This window comes from Melospiza melodia, chromosome 3 (genome assembly GCF_035770615.1).
Source record: "Melospiza melodia melodia isolate bMelMel2 chromosome 3, bMelMel2.pri, whole genome shotgun sequence".
Lineage (NCBI taxonomy): Eukaryota > Metazoa > Chordata > Aves > Passeriformes > Passerellidae > Melospiza > Melospiza melodia.
Window position 1 is genome coordinate 27,833,408 of NC_086196.1, and position 21,414 is coordinate 27,854,821.

The 21,414-nt window shown below is 35.2% G+C and overlaps 1 protein-coding gene across 3 annotated transcripts in view; it reads right to left on the minus strand.

Annotated features, from left to right (window-relative positions):
- TBC1D32 (TBC1 domain family member 32) overlaps positions 1 to 21,414 on the minus strand; it is a 74,548-nt gene that overhangs the window by 9,867 nt on the left and 43,267 nt on the right. For all 3 annotated transcript variants that reach the window (XM_063151084.1, XM_063151085.1, XM_063151086.1), the window contains exons 27-28: positions 14,011 to 14,136; positions 7,106 to 7,189 (exon numbers count right to left, since the gene is read on the minus strand). In XM_063151084.1, the coding sequence (XP_063007154.1) occupies positions 7,106 to 7,189; positions 14,011 to 14,136 (210 nt within the window). The remainder of the gene's footprint in view (positions 1 to 7,105; positions 7,190 to 14,010; positions 14,137 to 21,414) is intronic.

The following is a 21,414-nucleotide window of genomic DNA, read 5'->3' on the forward strand; positions in this document are numbered from 1 at the left end:
GAACAAAACCCCACTCTGTTTTATATTTTTCAGAGAACAATAATTTGTGTTAGCATTGTGAGAAGTTAACCTTGTACCTTTGACAATATATTTATACATAACAAATATCAACTGCTCTTTGAATAAAATTATCTTACTCAATAATCTGATGGGACTGAAACAATAAACACACATCAGAGAGGTTTTATGCAATCCAAAGAACAGAAGTTCAAATATCTTTTACATAGCATACCAGCAGCACAATCTTTGTAAGAATACAATTAACTTCACAGGGTATTTCAGTTAAAACTCCACGGAGATTACTGAAACATTTATAACTTTTTACAGCTCCTGTTCCAAGTTACCTGTTTACTCAGGCTGCAATTGCCATATGAAATCAATATATTTTCAAGTTTGTGTGTGCAAGTGGGAAGGCAAGAGGCATACATACATCCTAGGAAATAGGGGGAACTTAAATGAGTTGGCTGTGCCTAATGACTAATTCAGTCCTAACACCACCAAGTTTAATGGCAGCACAGGGCAAGGACAGCAATGACCCCTAAGCTCCATTGCAGTCCTGCTTCCATTTTGAGGTTGATCCTCTTGTGGGTGGCAATGCAGGTTTCCCAGTCCAGCAAGGGTGTAACAAAGAAAAGCTGTCACAGCCCCCAGTGTCTGCCCTGTAACAGTTTACAGCAAGTACTGAATGCTCATTGTCCATTAACATTAAAAGAACACAACTGACTTCACTGATTTTCATCGACTTCTCTATTGTAACAATTTCTTAGTGGCTGGAAAGGGCTTTTTTTTTTTTTTCCACCACATTTCCTTCTTATATTTTTTCTGTATTGTGAAGGAAGATAAAATTAACTTGAAGTCTGGACTGAATAATAATTCTCTAGCACACAGTACCTTATCAAAACAAAACCTCTTGCTTTCACACACCACTGTATTCCACATAATCACAGCTCTGTATCCTCCTAATCCAAAAATTGTGTTTCTTTGTCCTGGGTCCAAAGTTTTTTTTTCCTTTTTGCTTATTACTTAACAAACTGGGAAGACTAGGCCTAAGAACGCTGTAAAGTCATTTAGAATACACAAAGGACTACTTTCCACTGATTAAAAACTGGACCTAGAAACCTTAAATGCTCCATTAAACTTAGAAAAATGCTATGAAAAACAAGTGGAATATTGCAATCCATGGACAAAAAGCTTGCTTGTTGTAACTGTACTATTGTGATGATGTCCATATATCTGATTTAATGCACTGAGTTAATTTTATACAAAAATGCTTTGAAAAATATTTTTCAATACTGATATAACTGTCTTGAAACACAAAAGGTTTCATAACAAAAAGGCATGGAGAAAAATCAGTTCTCTAAATAAGAATGCCATTCATCATCAAAGGCCAGACCACCTCTCTGAACTGTGAATTAATAATATGATACAGCACTCTGGCTATTATTAAATTGAATGAACAACATATTTTGGCAGCTTCCTTTTTATTTATCTTAAAGCAAAATAATCTATGTTGAACAGATATTTCACACTTTTTTTTCTTTAAAAATGAAAAACACTGTAAAACAGAAGCCAAAATTAAACTGGTGTCTTGACGAATATCAAAATTCTCTAGGAGCTGATTTACGATCTAAGAAAATTCTTAGAAAGCGCCTCAATGGGCAGCACTTTTCAAAATGTTTTGTAGCATTCAGGAGCACAAAAAGAGACTCCCATGAGGCATGATTTTTTAAATTATTAAAATCAGTCTATAGCTATAAGCACTCCAGCATAAATTAAACTAACATGCACAGTCCTGTGGCATTCTTTCTGGTCAGCCTACACTTCAATTAAGTTTACAATTTATATTAAGGATTGCTTTCTTACTAATTTTTCCTCTTACCATGACAAAGCTTTTCTGTGGTTAATTCAGAAAATGGGCTACATAGCATTCATACTGAAATGACAGGATGCTAAGCTGAAACAGCTTTACAGCATATGTCATGTAACTTGTATGGTCTTTGGATAATATTTAATTTATTTCCCTGTTTAAAGTGCTGTTACACCAAAGACACAACTGGCTTCCATTTTGTCTTAATTAAAAATATTACTAAAGCTGTCACTCACATTATTGGTTTAGCTCTTTCAGTTCCTGGTGCCCAGGCCAAATGGTTTTATATCTATATAAATACTCTTTGGAATATACTAATGGATGCTAAATTTTAACTTCAGCGACAATAACAAAGATTAGGTTTCTTGCTATGGATGAAAAAGACTTTTCATTCAAAGAAAATATTTAAGTAAAGTTTCTGCAAACAGTTGAAAATACCATGATAGCCAGAGCCACCTGCATGATTCTCATAAATGCTTTAAAATACTTAGAAGTATATAGGTATATTTGCTATCAGATTTCTAGTCTATGGCTTTGTCCATATAAACTGAATTATGGAACTAATAATTTATTTCCTTTGATTTATTATTTATGTTAACAAACCAGCAGGTTTTCACTTTCTCTTCAACAGGTACCTAAACACTAACCCTGTCCATTGGCAGATACCCAGGCAGTTAATATTAATCTTTATGCTATGCCAGTAACTATCCTTTCTCATTCTAAAGTTCTTATGAAAGTTTTCTATTTTAAACATTATTTAGACTGGTGGCAGAGCAAAATTTATGAGTTTTTCTCCACAATCTGTTCTGCCATTTTGCTACTGTTTTTTCATGATGTCACCTCCTTCAACCAGCTACTCATCTAGAACACTTCTGACAGTCTGACTTCACATTCATTGTTAGAAATGTCTATAAAATAATCCTTTTTAAAAAAAAAAAGTATTACTTTTCTTGGATTTGAACTGGTATTGGAGACAATGTAAAGATCTAAGAGTGCTGGAGAATGGTGATGACTTCTCAGAGGTAACCTTATGCACAATTCTAGTTTGACTATCTGAAGTATTTTTTATGCCATCAATACTCAACATAACAATACAAGACCAAAATATTGATATCTGGAACTTCAACTTATGTAATGATCATCTCAAATGCTCAAGTTGTTTCTGGCAACAGCTTCATTAAGAATGAACCACATTTTCCATCCAGTTACCTAAATTGGCAATGGGTAAAATGCTTTCTGATAACAGCATCTTCAGAATGGTGGACAGTTTGAAGAATTGAATTTATCAAATGATGCAGAAAGAATGGAAAAGTTCCCTTCCTTCTTCCTTCCCTTTCAGCACAATTTCAGGTTGTAATCAGTGTTTCTCGTTTGCTGCTCTTCCTGAACAGCTCTATATTGATACATTCCCCCTGGTGTTTTTAAAATTTCTCAGTTTGTTACCTGACACACCTGACCCTCTGAAGATTAAGAGCTCATTAAATGCTAGAAAGCTCCTAGAGATTTTGTTCAGTCAGAGAACTTAGGCTTATCTAGGAGAAGGAACACATCATGACATTTGAGTTTTATGGCCAAGACCTGAAATCCCAGAGGTTCTGTCCCTTTGGCAGTAAATGACAGAGCTGTTTCAGAGACAAAGTCCAGTGGAAACAGAGGATTTGACTGCAAGTTCATCTGCAAAAGCAGAGCTCCCAAAAAAACACCTGCTGAACACAGAACATTGCAACAGTCCCAAGTGTCTGCAACACATCATGGTCTGCAACACATCATGGAGATCAATTGAGAAGCACAAGACACCAATACATTAGATGACTTCACATTTCTCTGATAAATGGGTTGTTTAAACCTTGAGAAAACTATGACATTTTCACAAAGCATTTCTGTTACATTGAACTAGAATTTGCTAACAGAAAGGGAAGAGGCTATTTTAGGAACTTCGTATCCCTAATATATAATGCATGGTATTTACTACTACAGCAAATTTCAATTTATTGCCATTTTATTACCTATTACAGCTAGACACCAAGGGTTTGGTTTTCAATGTTTTAGGGTTTATAAAGGAGAAAGAAAAAATAAAAGAAAACTAGAAACTATTAATTCTAGGAAAGGGGACAGACAGAGATCATCAACATATGCACAGATTCAGTCATCTGAATAAGCATCACAGCAGTATCGTGGCTGCTAGCAGAAAGCAAACTTCATGTAAGATTTGTGTTACTGTTTATAATTGAATATTGCAACTGCATAGTTTTTTATCAGATATTTTTTCCTTCTCTCTTATCTTGAAAACGGTAACAACCCAATCTAATTTAATTTTTCCATATTTGCAAATTTTATAAGAGACTGAAATCCTAAGGGGTTCCACGACAGATGGATGACTGTGTTATTCTAATTACAACTAGCTACAGGTTTATAAGGCTGTCATTTTTTTAAGATAATCAAATTCTAATTTCAGGAAACATGATAAACGCTGAATATCTATGTGCTGTACTGAATCCACTTTCATGCAAAATGTGACTTTTCTTCATTGAAATGAAACAATTATTAGAAACCAGCTTTCAGTTCCTCAGACCCAAATTTATTTTGTTACCTCTAACAACTCATTAGCTTTACCTCATACCAAAAAAGTCTCTATTGTAACTAGTTTTAGGATTTAGGTTAGATGGCTCTTACAGGAGGATATGAAAAATATACTGTGAAATAACATGGCATTCAATAATTGTCCTTGAAGCAATTGCAATGCTTCATAAAAACTACCAGAAAATCTTGGGAAATGTACAGAAATCTGGCCAATCATTATTCAATCAGTGAGAAATCTAATTTTAAACAAATAAGGTCGGATAAAGATTTGAGTGTGCTTTGTTGTCCCTGTGGTACAAACACAGGAAGCATGATGCATCCTGGGTTCTCAATGCTCATCACCCTCCATTCATAGGAAGGCCATACTGCTTATTTTATGATGTAAAAAAGAACCCAAAATGAACGTCATTTTAGCTATATGACCCATTCCTAAAATCCTGTCCTTTTACTGTTTCAGAGTAGAATTAGAATATGATCACAGATTCAGTCTTAGAGTCAGACTTTTGTTTCATGTCAATCAGCACAAATTTATTGGCCTAAACTAACTTCCCTAGTTAACCCTTATGGCTACACCTGTCTGGAAAAGGTGCTATGAACACTTAATAACTGTTTTCATATAAAAGTTAAAATAAACCTTTGATAATACATGGTGTTTACCTGAGCAACACTTCTGGGCTAGAGAACTCTTCACAAAAGAAGTCTGTGATAACGCTGTTGCTCACAGGGAAAGAACTCAACAGGGCATCACCAGCCCTCTGTCTACCTCTTACCACCAGATTACTGACTACTCTTGAGAAGACTTCTTATTCTCCCATTTCCAAGCTTTTATTCATTAAAGCACATGGAATATCAAAAGCATATGCACATGAAAACTCTTTCTGAGACAACCCATTAAATGTCGGAGCCTTTATTTGATTACTGCACAGGCAAACTTATCCAGAATTAATGCCTAGCAGTGCCTGTATAAGACTCAAAAACACTCTCTCATACGGAAAATACAAAAATAAATATTAGACAGAGTTGGTTTATCATTAAAAGAAAGTCTTTATGGCTCAAGAAAACCAAGAACTGAGGTTTTCACTACGTTATCTTTGGTTTTGTATCTACTCTTTTGGATTTTTCATTCTAGATAATTAATTGAACCTGCAATTATCCAGGGATTTTCAAACTTTGTTTTCTTCAAAGTTGACATTAAATTTTAGATAAATTATGCAGTGTTGATGCCCCATCTGTCTAATCAGTGGTTCGTGGTGAAATCAATTACAAAAAGATCTAGGTTCAACCTTCCTGAATGTATTTTAAATCCCACCTTTGACCAGAAGATTGAGAGGAGTGGTTTAAAAGTAAGGTACTTGATGAGTAAGGCCTACTGCTTCTCTTTAGAGATCTTACACATTAGATGGAAGCACTTAGCTATCATAATTAATGAAGAGCAGGCTTGCTGTTTTTGCTGGGCAAGGCATCCATTCAGAGTCAGATGTTTCTTCTTCCTTGAGTTAGTTTTTGCATGTTTAACTTTTAAAGGAACAACCAAAATTATTATTATTTGAATTAGGAAGTCTCAGAAATATGTAATTAGCAAGCCTTTGAGTCCATGGAATTGCTTTATTGCTCATTATGCCTCATGAGAAGATGAAAAGTAATACAGGACAAGACAAATATCTTGTCCTTGACAAAGATATCAGTATCTTTTAAGAAAAAATAAAATTGTGATAGAAATAACCGTCTCATCAACAACTGTCTTCATAAAGCAAAGAGACAGATTCTCAAATTAAATTAAGGGTATCCTGTTAGCAAGCTTTTGAAAGGTAAAGGCCACTAAATATAAAGAAAGACAGCTTCTAAAATTTCTAAAGGGGTTTTATGCTTTGAAACTTCAAAGGCAGGCCTCAAGGATACTGTATCTGCATACTATGGATAGGAGAGTAAAATATCAGCATAAACAACAGACTCTCCCCAAAGCAGGCTTGATTCTCCACAGTTAGTAACAGAATAAGTACTCTAAATGGCTGAACTACAACCTGAGAGAAGAGTCATGGACAAACAGTGAAGAAAGGAAGTGCATTTTCCAGATATTAACATTGGTTCTAAATCTTCTAATTTTACCAGTGCTTCAAAGTATTAAAACACATCCATTTACACTCAGAATAAATCAACGTTATCATTCATCCTTTATTCTTGGCTGTAAGCACAAAATCTGTACAAAACTAACACTCAGGTTACTCTGGCAACAATAACAGTTCTTTAATACATATGCCTTAATACAATATAAAGTGTATGCCTTTGTGGGGCTTTCAAAAATGAGCCAGATTGCTGACACCATCTTAAATATTTATGCCACCAGCTTTGCAAATCATCTATAATAGGTGTCAATACTCAGTACAAATACTCTGAATCTCATCCTCACTTGCTCTGCATCTTCCTCTTTCCATTTTACACACAGAAATGTGAAAGCCCATCACTAATAATTATCTGTTCTGTTCACTCAAGCACATAATTTTCTTCTGCAAAGTGAGGTATTTCCCAACAGTGAAGTAATGAATTTCTGAGCTGTTAAAGAACATTTTAAACAACCCCCAAAATGGTACAGATACATTTAGAAGAAAGGCAATTTAAGTATGAAGAAGCTGCATGGCAATAAATTATTAGGAGACTGACCTTTATAGCTTCCTGTGCTGAAATAACAATCTGTTTTGCTTTCAGAAAGATGTGACACGAACTTTTCAATTAATTCTGCCAAAACTGCAAGAAGTAAAAACCCATTAAAAATTAGAGGCAACAAACAAAAATATGGAAATGTGTCACTTAACTAAATGACAATGTATGGGAAAGTAAAGCTATTTAAATTCCTGCATATTTATTCATATTTTTATGGGGAAACAACTCAAAACATGCATTGCACTTTTACATTCCTAACACCATTCCTAACTTAAATTAAATTTTAATAGCTTTACTGAGAATATATTCAGTGTAAACAGAAAGAGAATCTCATCTTCATATCCTCCAAGGATTACTTCAGAATTTGTTACATGGTTTCAATATGAAATGAAAATTAACTATAATTAAACTATAATATCTCACCACATTTGTCTGTGTATAGAGACAGGAAAGGAAAACAATAAAACGAACAAACCAAAAAACCAACCAAATACCCCAAATAAACTCAACAACCCACACAGAACAAAAAGCTGACACCATCCCAAAATTATGCTAACAAAAGCACATGAAGTTTAAGGGCTGTTTCCAACAAACTTCAATATAAAACTACCTATGCCATCACAAAATAAAAATTATTCACTTAAATTTATGCAATAGGAGTATTTAATTTTGGAAATTCTGCATTTAATGGTGACCATAATGTTCTTCTTCAGTTCTTGCTATGGAACTTTGTGTCTGCAGGCACTGCACCGCTAAGCCCGATGCTGACACCTCTTCAGCATCGTATGGAGGCAATCTTATCTCCCACCTTGACAGGATGTTAGCCAGCAAGTTAGCAGGACCTCTCATTGACAAATCATTATCCAAACTGTCCCTGATGCCTCAATTCCCCAAGTCTGAGGCTATGGCAACTGAACACATGACATGATACAAGTTTAAACAAAGGTTACAAGGAAGCCTTTACACCAACTGCACAGAGGAGGCCGGCATGACATAAGGCATATTAGGAATTTAGGATAGCAACAACGAACTTCTTTTAGAAGTAAATGCTATCCTAAAGCACCTGCTGTTGCCTCCATAAATGGTATATAAAGCATACAGATCTGCATACTGATACTTCTCACAAGAAATCAAAGCAAGGGAGTCTATTTAGAGAGTAACAACTGCTGCCACCTGTGGGATTTCCTGTTTAAACACCATGTTACCATTTCCCTCCCAGCACTTCCAGCTAATAGCAATGAGGCAACAGCTCCTGTTCCCCCATTCTTGCACATAACTCCAGGCACCCACTGCCAAGGTGGGTTTTCTGCTTTTGAATTGAATAGTTCAAAGAACCATAGAATGGCAGGGGTTGGAAGGGACCATAAGGAACACCCAGTACCACTGGTACCAGTACACCGTTTAAGCAGACAGCAGTAGGAGCAGCTGCAGCAGCACAAGTGAGGCAGAGCAGTGACACATGCTGGAGGTGGCAACAGAGTAAGCCAGAAACCTCCTGAGCTAGCCATGATGACAGGAAAAGCGACACAAGCAGTTAATGCTCTTTTGGGAATGAGGAGGAGGAGGAGAAAGACAGAATTTCCACCCACACTCTGATGCTTGTTATGCCAGAAAAACAATTCAAAAAAATATATAATAAAGGTAATTAATTCTTGTTCCAATTATTTTAAGCTAACATACTGACATTAAATCACAATCTTTTTTGTTTTGATTAATTGCCTAAAATATTTACAGAAATTACACTGAATGAGTCCAAAAAAAAGTTTTTAAAAGGCTGTGTTTTGGTAATGCTAAAGAAGTTTCACTACAAGAACTAAACATGAATTTACAGTTAGAGTTCTAACTCCAATGGTAACAAAATTAATTTTACATTGCAAGGAACTACTAAATTAAAACTAAAAACCTACATGTGTAATTTATATTCTTATGCACTTTTACAGTGAAATGAAACTGCTAATTAAATATAACATAGCTACTTTTAATCATGGTTAATAAAACACATGAGGCTAAAAAAAGCAATTTACTTTACAGAAGAGTAACAATTTATTCTTTTTTGAAGAATATACAAACTCACTAATCCTCACTAATATGCTTAGTGGAATTTGGCTCACAAACAATATAACAAGTATTTGTGTAAAATGAGCAAACATGTCTATTTCTGCAACTGCAGACAGCCAAAAGCAGAAATTACACTTTAAGTTTGTAATTAGCTATATATTTACTGTATGATTATTTGTACAGTGATTACTGAAATATGCCATACTATAATAATAAATGAGAACTACGTTAAGACTAAAATATCCCATAATTAAGGAAATTTAAAACCAAGTTGGCACATTGTACATTTCTTCTTTTTGTCATAAGGCAACCACATGTTTGACCTAGCAGGTGAATACTTCAATTCAGTGCTTGAGTTAATAGAAGTGAGAGTTCAATGGTTAAGTAATATTTTGAAATTCAAGCACTAAATTCATTCCCACCATTTGAAAGTATTTATCTAAGTGCCTATCAGGATCTTTGAAAATATTTTCATCAAGTTTGAGAGACGAAGACACACAAGAACGTGTCTCAAAACACAAGTGGTTAATACTTAAATAACTGGTTTTCACAGGACAGTGCCTTCTCCAAAGGAATGTCCATGTGAAATGACAAGTAGCTATTTCAATTTTTTTCTTTTATTACTACATCATTTAGCTGCCATTTGGACACCACTGTAGAAACTGGTTCAGTGATTCTTCATTTAACTGGAAAACTAGAAAAAAGACATTTAGGCAGGTGCATTGTACATTGTGCTCCTTTATAATACAGTCAGTATTGCTGTAAAAGTCGAAATTTTCAGGTAAAGTTTATGTGGCCTACCAGCACAGTGAAAATGTTGATTTTCTTAAATTATGGTAGCTTGGCTGTGTTAGTATTGAAGTTTTTAAGATTCTAGAAATAATCTAATGGAAATTTAATTCTTACACAAAAAATAAATATAATTTTAATTTCGGTGCGTGTCATCATATACAAAATAAAGAGAAATGCTTTTAAATTTCTTAAATTACTGCAGTATGCTTATAAAATGCCTACTTTCCTCCAGGATTTTATTTTTCCTTGAAGAAGTAGTGTACAACAGAAGGTAACTGAAACAGCTTCAAAACTGCAAAAGAACACTGCTTTAAAAAAAGCATGTGGTTAAAACTGTTTTAATAGGTAACAACCATGAGCACTAACTTAATTCCTACTCTGAAAGTTTTAAGTAAAAAGGTCAAAAAGTAAAAATCATCAGACTTTTAAAAAACCTCTAACTACTGCAACCGGATCATGTTCTATGATCCAGATGTTTCAAAGGAGCTTAAAAGAAAATACAACGGATTTTTTTAACAGCAGTTCTGCTCTCAGGCACAAGGTGTGACTCTTGGGGATGGTCCTGTGCAGGGCCAGGGGTTGGACTCAATGATCCTTGACAGTCTCTTCCAACTCTGCTGAGCGGAAGGGATTCTGTGCTTTTGTGACTTCTGTTAAGAGGCTAGAAATTCAAGAGTGAACATCTTGGACAGATTACTTTTTTGCAAGAGTAGTGTCAGAATTTTCAACTCCATCAACCATACTTCAGTTTATTAAGTATATGAAAAACAGAGTTAGCAATTCCATTAGTGATGGCAAGAACAAGGAGAACTTTCAATTATTGTACATTAAAATGACAAATGAACAACCTACATTTTCTCTGGAAAGAAGAAAACAAGATAATAAAAATTCTCACAGTGCTTCCATTAGAGATGAACATTGCATATGTTATATAAATATACAAGCATTTTCTTTATTAATGGAAAAAAACAGCCCTTCAAACCAAACCAAATCTTTACACACCTGCACAGACATTCATGTGCACTCACGTGCCACTGCTTACAGTGGCTCAAACTGACTTGGGGGTCAGAAGAAAGAATTTGTGATCTGCAATTGTTTTTTCTGCATAACATAAAGACCCACTGTTTCACTCAAATTCTAACAAGCTTCCTTGGAAAATCAAGGACATAAAAATAAAAACCACAAACATCTAATTTGTATTATTCTAAAAACTTCTTTTGAAAATACAATATCAGCATTTTGTTATCCTGAACTAAAACCACTACAAAAGCATACAACAGTTATGGGTTCTTTATCCTATGGGGAAAGTCCTGCAGTTAGTTTCAACTTTTTGTTGCAATTGCTAAAGACTGCAGCACACATACATCACAAACAATAACACAGCCTCAAAGGCTCACTGTATTTTTTGTCAACCTGTTTTGATAGAGCTATCTCAGATGATGCAGAGCTCACAAAATATTAAAGGATTCCTGAACACTGTGTTTACTGTAACCACTCTGCTTCCATCAAACATTTCATTTATAAAAGCTGGAGAAAATTCCTGTTTTACAGTGAGTTCTCACATGCAAGTTCAAGAGCTGCTGTATTTTCTTTTCTTGGTTGATTGGTTTTTATTAAGAAAAAAACAATTTGGAGGTAAATTAATAGGCCCTAAAGAATATTGGATATCTAAATCCAGATCCTCAGGGTGATAGGTGATGGAAAATCTGAAAGACTCTATGGAGAAAGTAATTTTAGCTGAGTTTACTATACCTACCCACATCACATATGAATATAAAGCTTGAGTAGAATAGGATTTGGGGACAGAATAACTCATTATGAAGGGAAAAATGTTAGTATATAATTGATATAATCTCTGCAACACCCTTAATTTATTTTGCTTTGGGTTTAAAGTCTCCTAAAAGGGGAGTGGAATAAGGATGTTGAATCTGCCCAGAAGTCAGATGCTGATACAATGTTAACTGGGAACAGACGAAAAAAGAAGTTTCTGGAATAGAAAACAACATTCTGCCATATCTGAAGGACAAAAAGGAGGAGATAATTGAAAAAGGCATGGCTGAAATAGTCAAGATGAGATTCTGGTTCAAGAGAAAAAAAAAAACCAAAGCCACAAGCCATCTCTCAGTCATATGAACTATTTGAACATGCACTATGCTAAGCCTAGATTCATACAGAATAATAACTTTCTACATAAACCTAAGGTTTTATTCAGAGGAGTTGATTTGCCTGCTTCTTTTTCTGCCAAAGCTTAGATGCAAATACACAGAAAGTTCTTTTCTAGATGTACTAAAGACACTTGAGGGAGGCCACAAATATTGTAATGAGTAGTCCAAAAGAAGCCAAGACATAACCTGGCCAAAGGCTCTCCCCATGGTTCTCTTGCTGGTAAGTGACCCAAAGAAAACAAGCTATACACCCTAACACCCACAGATCTGTGGCACCTTAATGGAAGGAATGACTGGAAGAATGCCTTTGTCATCTGCTTATTGTGCTTAGAACACCAGACTGTAGGAGGTGATTGTCTACAATGTTTTGTGTTAGGAGACCAAGAAAATTCCCAGACTTTCAGTCCTGATGTATTAAAAGATATGCAAGCCTGGGAAGGTTTGTATCTCCTTCCAGCAGTTCAATAAAGCCTTTCAAAAAACAGATTTCGATGTTTGAGAACAGAAATTACTTAAAAGCTACAGTCAGAGGTGATGCTTTAGCAGAGAAAACACCAGTCTAAGGACATCTCAAAAGCAATGCATTACCAGAGCATTTAGCACAAAAGTATTGACCAAGTTGCTCAGAGAGTAATCAACATGGGAAGGGTGAATTGCAGATATTGATACTGTACAGTTTGCTCAAGAATTTTTTGATGGAGTTCAAGCAAGTTCTATAGATTCAGCATCTGGTAATCCTTACACCAGATCACAGAATATTTTTAACAAATCAATATACATTACTCCATACAGTCCTTGAGTCTAATGTTATCTTCTCCCATTATATTCTGTTTTAACTCCTGTTAATGTCAGTCTCCCTTAGAATGGGCCCAGTAAAGAAAGTACAAGTGTACATCTTTGTTCTGTAAACCATGGAGATTGCTCCATCTGTAACTATAGAGAAAATTTTGATTTCTGGGCATCTGGACTGAAGTCTCTCACTCCTCTGAAATTTGGGAGAGCTTTGCAAGCTGCAAAAGATACACGGCAGTACAGCTGTCTCTTGTAAAGTGATTCAGCAAACATGATGTTGTCTCAAACCACAGAGCTGCAATATTTTGCTGCTTCTGAAATATCTCCAAGCAGATACAGAACATCTGAAGAGATTTGCAACAGCCAGTTGTATTAACTGCTTATCTAAATAACATAAAGGGAAACCTTGGGCACCTGTAAACAAGTGACCATAATCAGAATTCCTATAGGAATAGAAGCCTGAAGTTTCTGAGAACACTTCACTTCTTTATGGCTACACAAGCTTATATATCACAAGGGAATTATTATGTCTTACTTCAGATGATTTATGTCGTATCAATGATCAGTGTTTTTGCTTTGGCTTTTTACTGAGCTATAGCACTTCATGATCATACTGTTCATTAGAAATGCATATGAAAATTAAGAAAAACCTGAATGAATGAATTCTTTGATGCTTAGTATGGTTTAATTCTGATTTTTCTTTTTCAGAAATTGCCCATTAATATAATTTACCAACCCATGTTAACTCATTCACTAGTCTCTGAGAAAAGTCTGTTTTCTTTCAAGCTTTCATTTTCATTTTCTCAGTATCTCAATAATGGACCCTTTAAAGATCTGGAACAAAGACTTGTATTTGAGCTCTCTTTCTCTGTCAAGTTTCACTGACAACATAGAGGGATAATAGTCGTAAAGTGAAAAATAGGACATAAAATGCATAAACCTTGCTTTCTTGGGAAAATACCATTGAAATAGTTTTCATAATCAACATAGAATTATGGACTACTTGTATAGATAATGTACTCCTCAATGAAAATAATTAGTTGCTTAATAGTAGTCTTTTGTCTGCCTTATTTGTTAAACTTCTTAAGTCATACTCACTTGGTCCACTGATGCTATCTGGTCTGGTTTTCATGACTTTGCAGAACTGTTTTCTACAAACTTCTGCCCACCCAGTTGGCTTGTCTGGACTTCTTAAGAGTTTTAAGAGCTTGTCAAGATCTTTATCTAGAAGAAATGAAAAATTAGTGTTATTCTATAATGATCATACACTGACAGAATAGTTTGAGTTTAAAGGGACCTCAAAGATCATGTAGCCCCAACTCCATAGCCACATGTATTTCAGACCTCTTAAGAAAAGACTACATAAATATGCCTTTTCCTAAGACAATTAAACCAGAGAAGCAGTCCTAAAACTGATGACATTCTGCTTTATACAAAACATTCTATTTACTGATGGGATTTTGTGCTTATTTTGGCTGGGGTAGAATTAATTTTCTTCACACGGCTGATATGGGGCAATGCTTTGGATTTGTGCTGCAGATAATCTAGAGATGTTCTAGAGATCTGTGTCAGCAGAGCAGAGCTTATACAGATTTGGCCTTTTCTGCTTTCCTACTGCTACCCCAGCAAGGAGGCCAGGGGTGCACGGGAAATTGGGAGGAGACAAAGCTGGGACAGGTGACCCAAACTGACCAAAGAGGTATTTCATACCATATGACATGGTCAGTATATAAAGTCGGGGGAAGAAAAAGGAAAGGGAGGAGCATTCTGAGTGATGCTGACATGATAACAGTTGACATGGTGGTGTTCAAAGGCTGGACTCAATAATATCTGTGGTCTTTTCAAACCTAATTATTTCTATGATTGCATTTGTCTCCCTAAGTAACCATTACAGGTGATGGGGTCCTGCTTTCCTGCAGATGGCTGAACACCTGCCTGCCACCTGGATGCAGTGAATTAATTTTGCTTTGTCTGTGTTCATGGCTTTTGCTTTTCTATTATACAGTCACAGAATAAGCCAAGTTGGAAGGGACCCATCAGAATCATCAAGTTCAACTCCTGGCCCTATTCAGGGCACCCCAAAATACACCGTGTGCCTGAGAGTGTTGTCCAAACACTTCCTGAACTCACAGCTTGTTGCTGTGACCATTGCCTCGAGAGGCCTGTACCAGTACCCAACCACCCTCTGGATGAATAGCATTTTCCTGATGTCTAATCCAAACCTCCCCTGACTCAGCATCATACCATTTCCTCAAATCCTGTCATTGATCACAAGTGTGAAAAGATCAGTGCCTACCCCTCCCCTTCCACTTGCAAGGATTTTGAAGATCACAGTGAGGTCTCCTCCAGGCTGAACAGACCAAATGACCTCAACCACTCCATTTAAAGCTCCCCCCTTCAGACATCCACCCTCCTTGCTGCCCTCTTCTGGACACTCTCTTATGGCTTAATGTCTTTTTTATGTTGTGGTGCCCAAAACTGCCCCCAGCACGGGACAATCCCCTCCTTGCCCAGCTGACAATGCTGTGCCTCATGCCCCCCAGGACACAGCTCGCCCTCTTGGCTGCCAGGGCACTTGGCAACTACCAGGTAACTTGGCTCCCAGAGTCCTTGATGCTGCTATGAAACACTTTCTGGCCATCTGGAGGAGAAAAATAAAGATGATACCTGACACAAAGCAAATGCACATGCATTCACTCCAGCTGTGTACAATCCCTCTGCTGTTGGACAATTAATATTACACATTTTTCATGTTTGCAAGTACTTTGCTTGTTAAATAAAATTTTTTCCATTTTTCTTGAAGGAAATTTTTTCTCCCAAACTGGTGGAAGGAGGGGCCGCTTGAATCTGCTTTCTAGAGAAACCTCTCCAGAGATTTCCTCCCTAAATTTGCCCTAAACCAGATCAAGTGTCAATAGTTTGAGCCAGTCTATGGATATGAAAAATATTTGCTGGTACTTTTACTTCTTTATACCATTTCTATTTCAAAACATTCTTTTCAAATGATCCTATTCTTTTTAGATTATTATAATATTTTCAACAGAATTATGATTTTGCATGCAATTTATTTTAAGCTCATCTAAAAACCTTAATGATTTCTAATTAGTAGATTGTATCCCTGTCATTGGAATTTATTATACAATACATAACATTTCAAAACAATCTTATTATAATAACTTGATTATTATCATTAATAATGCCTCCAAATTAATTAACCTGAAATCTCTTTGTTATTCTCAAATAAATAAGTCCTCAGTATATTCCCAAATAACACACAGTCATGCTTAGAACAGCTTACTTATGAAAATTTAACGTGAAGAAGGATTTAACTCTTACAGTATTATCAGTAGGATTTCTAGTTCTTTCTCTGCCCTTTTTTGTTATTTCTGAAACAGTTGAGTATTGAAGAAAATCCTGGAGCTGCAAAGAAACACTCCTTGATACAAGTTAAATAGCTATTTTACTTCCTCAAGGATTGCAGTAATTCAGTTTGGCAGACAAGGATCAGAGACTACAAGCTGACACTTAATCAGTCCATGTACCAGAGATCCATGCAACCAAGATACTGTGGTGCAGTCATGTATTTAATATATCCAGTACAAACTGAAACTGGTATCATACTGTGGAAACTCACTGCAGCTTATTTTCTTCCAGGTAAACCACTGCTTCCCTTAACTTGTCATTAAATGTGGACTATCACTTCTGCCAGCAGGTCATCATAGTACAAAAAAAAAAAAAAAAAAAAAAAAGACAGAACCTTGGGGGTTTTTTGGAATGACAATTGCTTCCAAACACTCATATCTAAAAAACAGCAGCTTGCTTTCACAATTCTGTAGGCAACTACAACTTGTCCAACAGTATTACCCTGTAGCTGAAACTTAAGGAACAACATAGTTCTGGGCTATGTATATTATGTGTTACTGAGGGCAGGCTGTCACACTACCACTACCACTAGAGATGTTCCAAACCCACCAACACAGAGAAACAGATGTCCTGCTTTTATTTCTTATCTTTTCTGGTTTGTCACTAAATGAGTTCACAAGTTATTCTAAATTAATGACTTGAATTTGATTTTTTTCCTGAAAAAATACTAGACCTTCTGAATGACGTGAAGGATACAAGGTGAGGGAATAGGGGAAGGAGAAAAAAATAGAAAGAAGAGAAAATATGAGGAAGAAAATGACTAACACCTTCCTCTACTGAGGTAGGTCTTAGTAATTTAAAAGCTAGCAAGCTTTTAAATATGGACATCATTGAAAAGAAGCTAATGTCAATTTAACTAATCTGCTGCACTTCTGCTCTCTTCTTCACACGTAGCTATATTTTGCCATCCCATCCATTACTTGTACTTACCTTGTGCTAGCATTGGTTGTTCTGTGTAATCCCATGAAAAAAAACAAAAACAAAACTCCCACATTCACTAGTTTACGAAGCTATGAAATTGCACTATAAATAAGTTACACTTCCACACGTATGAAATCTGAACCACTGAATCATAACAGCAAGTTTAAATTGATCTCCCTTTTCTAAAAGATGCTGCTTTATACTTCTTCAAATAATTCTTCAGCTAGCTTGTTTAGATCTTCTAAAGCTAGTAAGACACAGAAAAATTCATCAATGTTTTATAAAACATAAGAAATGCAACAAGCACCTTCTCATCTGACTGTGCTTTGTGGCAGAAGTGTTTTTCTGTGATTAATAACTAAGATCTGTAAATCCATGCATATCTTATTCAAAATCTAAACTGAGAGATTAATAACCTGACTACAATTTTTCGGCTAGTACATAGAAACAAATCCATATAGAGATGTATAATTAAGGAAAGCTAATGTGCATTTCTCATAGACCTTACTACTCTTTCATCTTTTTTTAATTGAGTGGACTTAAAAGCAAAAGGCAACAAACTTGTACATTAATATCACGGCAAATATAAAAAGGAGTACAAGTCAAAGAAGCGTAGGTGATAGAGGCATTTATGTGACATTATAAGGAATAACAGAGAAGATAATACAGCTGATTCTTTGACAGAGAAAATTAAAAAAAAACTTAAACACTGCTAATACCAGGTATTAAAAAAAAGAATAAAATCAGATTAAAAAAACAAAACCAAACAAAACAAACAAGCAAACAAACAAGAAACCCTCAATGAAATCAAACTGTAAACATGGCAGCATGTTCCCATTCAAGTTAGAAGTTTAAAGCAAAGAACTCAGATAACAGTGGCTGAGATAAATTGGCAAAATTATTTTGATAACAAATAACCATATTTTTGGTACCAATTCTGGAATGTATGATTTCAGAAGAAAATAATTAAAAATAATTAATGAATGGTGGAATACCCAAGTTTAGGGAAATGTCAAGCAGTGAATGCATCACTGCAGGACATTTACAGAAAATATTCTTCAGCCACAGTCATTACCAACTGTCATAATTGCAGAGCTAGGAGTAGAAAAGAAAAACATATTCTGTACAAATAGAAGAGTGAATATTACAGTTTAATAGCCTTGTAAAGAGTTTAACTTTTAATAATCGACACTATAGTTAATATTACAAGTTCAAAAAAAATCTTTACACAGTTGTTTCCTGAATATAAATATCACTCTTTGAAAATTACTTAATAGTTGTTCCTCAAATTACCTTAATAAAATAATAATTGAACAAATAAACATGAAAAGCAACAGGGTTTCTTGCTGGAGTGTAAACAAGTAGAAATGGCATAATTAATTTTCACATATAAATAATGATCCACATAAATCATTTGAAGTTTCACTATAAGTTATCTTTGACAGAAGTGAATCATTAGCATATGGCTATCCAGTAGTTTTCAAACTCTAACTACTGGCTGAAATTATTAGAGCATATTAACATACAATCAACCAAATTTATTTTTCCATAAATCCTTTCCTGCAGACTCATATACCACACAAACAATACCTAGCACCTGTAAAGCCAGGACAGATATTTGTAAACATTGACGCACTGCAAGTTTTCCTCAAATACAAACATATTTTTGGAGCAAGTCTGCTTACTCAAAGTGTCCTCAAAGAGATACTCTACTACATCAGTGCAGTTACTAAATTACAATAGAGTCCTTTTATATTCAGTGAGTCAAAATATGCTCTTGCCAGGGTCTGTGATCACTATAATAGCACAGAATAGAATAAAAGCAAGAGTGTTAAAAGAAGAGCTCTGTTACATACAACCTTCAGGCCTTTGTGCTAGAAAACAGGTTCCATACAATGCCAGATTTACCACTGCTCTGCTTTTTATTACAGCTGAACCGTAAGGTGTCAGTGTTGCACATTTAGCACTGTTCTTCAAAAGAATTTATAGAATAAAGCCCCTACCCACTTCTTGGGTTTTCATGCTGGAAATCTCCATGTGAACAAGTCCTTTTAATTAACCACCACTCATAAGCTACTTTCAGTTTTATCCATGGTTTCCATTATACCAGATACAGAATAAAAGAAGTCCTGAGATCTGGAAATGAAGCTTCCTTTTCCCTGACCTCAGCTTGGCCACACTAGTTCCAAAATATTCTGTTATAGCATCTGTCATTCAACTCCATCAGAAAGGAGCGTCATAAACAGGACTATTAGCAGTACCATATTCAAGGCACATCTGTAAATCTTTTTTTTTTTTTTTTAAATGCTCACAAGCCATCTCCATCTATTATATAAATATACTAAAAAAATCAACTCAGGTTATGTTTTTACATGTGCCATCACAATTATGTGATGTATATAGGATATATTTTCAAAGTACAAAGAAAAGGTGAAATCCTCTTCAGCAATAAAAGAGGACATGAATAAGAGGTCAGGACAGACAGGATGACAGTTACAGTTACAGCTTTTTCAGCCAAAGAAACTATACATTCTTTAACAGTACTAAGAATCTACCAGTCTTAATTATTCATGTCATAGAAACACCAAAATAAGGGCACCAGAATGATACCTCACAGGTTACATAATGAAACACTACAGCATGAAATCTGAACACAGGCAGGTTCAGGAAACAGACATTGTGCTGGCCCTCAATCCTTGTCAACAGATACAATGAAGCAGTCATGCATTCCCACTCACACAATGACTGCAGAACTCTTGCCAGTCAGAAGTCTGTGTGAACCCTGAAGCAGAATGAAAATTCTACAAGTATTTTTCTAAACTCCAAGCAATCGGAGTAGCACACAATATGAATTCTGAATATGCACAACAATAAAGTTGTAAGATCTTGTACAAATGTAACTCATGGATCCATCTTGTAATCGCATTTTTAAACTCTCTTGTGAAAGAAAACTTCTATTGCTGCCATATAATAGTGCTTAAAAATACAGTTCAGATATTCTCCATTTTCTATTCATGCTCTTGATTTCTTTTTTTGCAAGCACTACAATTGCAATTTATGAATCTCATTATTTTAATTTTTGATCTATTTATTCTAATGCTTTCTTTCAAAATAACTTGCACATCCTGAAAGCTTCGGTCTGGCAAATCCTATGTTCACAATTGAGTGGCTTGTTGTGTTTTTAACCTAGCACTGAAATAGAACACTTTCAATGGTTTATTTCCCTTTTATTTTCAAACAACAAACACAAAATATTTTGATGCCACTACCAAACATTCTGTTCATTTTGCAGTTATATAATCTTACTTCAGTTACCCTTAACATCAAAAATGCCATTCCAAATTAAAATATTTCTTTGATTTCAATTTTTCAAACTCATTTGAAAACCTTTGACACTTCATTTCAGCAAATTTACTTTTAATCAAAGTTTTACGCAAGTTTACTTAGTTGGCTGTCATCCACAAATGTGATAACTGTAATATTTATTTCATTGGCCCACTGGGTAATGATGAGCAACAGAATTATTCTGAACAAGAGAACTGAGGGATCCTTTGAACACATTCTGAGAATAACAATAATAATAATACAATATGCTTTTCCAACCCAAGAACAACACTACTGCCTCCTTGAAAACACCCACTTCATCATTATCTGATTGTTGTCTTATGAAACTTGCCTTGGGAAGCCTGGAACAGTATTTAAAAAGCTAAGATACAGAAAACTCCCTTCTTTTATAACTATATGGCCTTTCTTCTGGTCAGAGTAGGAAATCACCTTTTAATTTTTTCCCCCCAGATGTCTACAAACAGACTATTTTATAGTCCACAGTTAATATAAAATTTCTATCACTTCTGTAAATCTGTCTCTGCTAAGGAAATTCATAATTTCTAATAAGTTCATCTCGGGGAGATAGTAAACATGGATAAATACAATGACTTATTTATTTACCAAACAATTCACCTGATTCTTTTGCATTGTCTACGCAAACTAAAACCTTTAAAGAGTTTCTCTGTGCGAATTAAACTGCTGTGCCTAGGTAGCTCTTCAAAGGAATCTTCAGTCTGCTCACATTCCAAATTGATGTTCAATGTGGAAACCAACTATCCTTAAACGCTGTCTATTTCACACACCACCAAGCTCAGTAAACACAGGGATGTG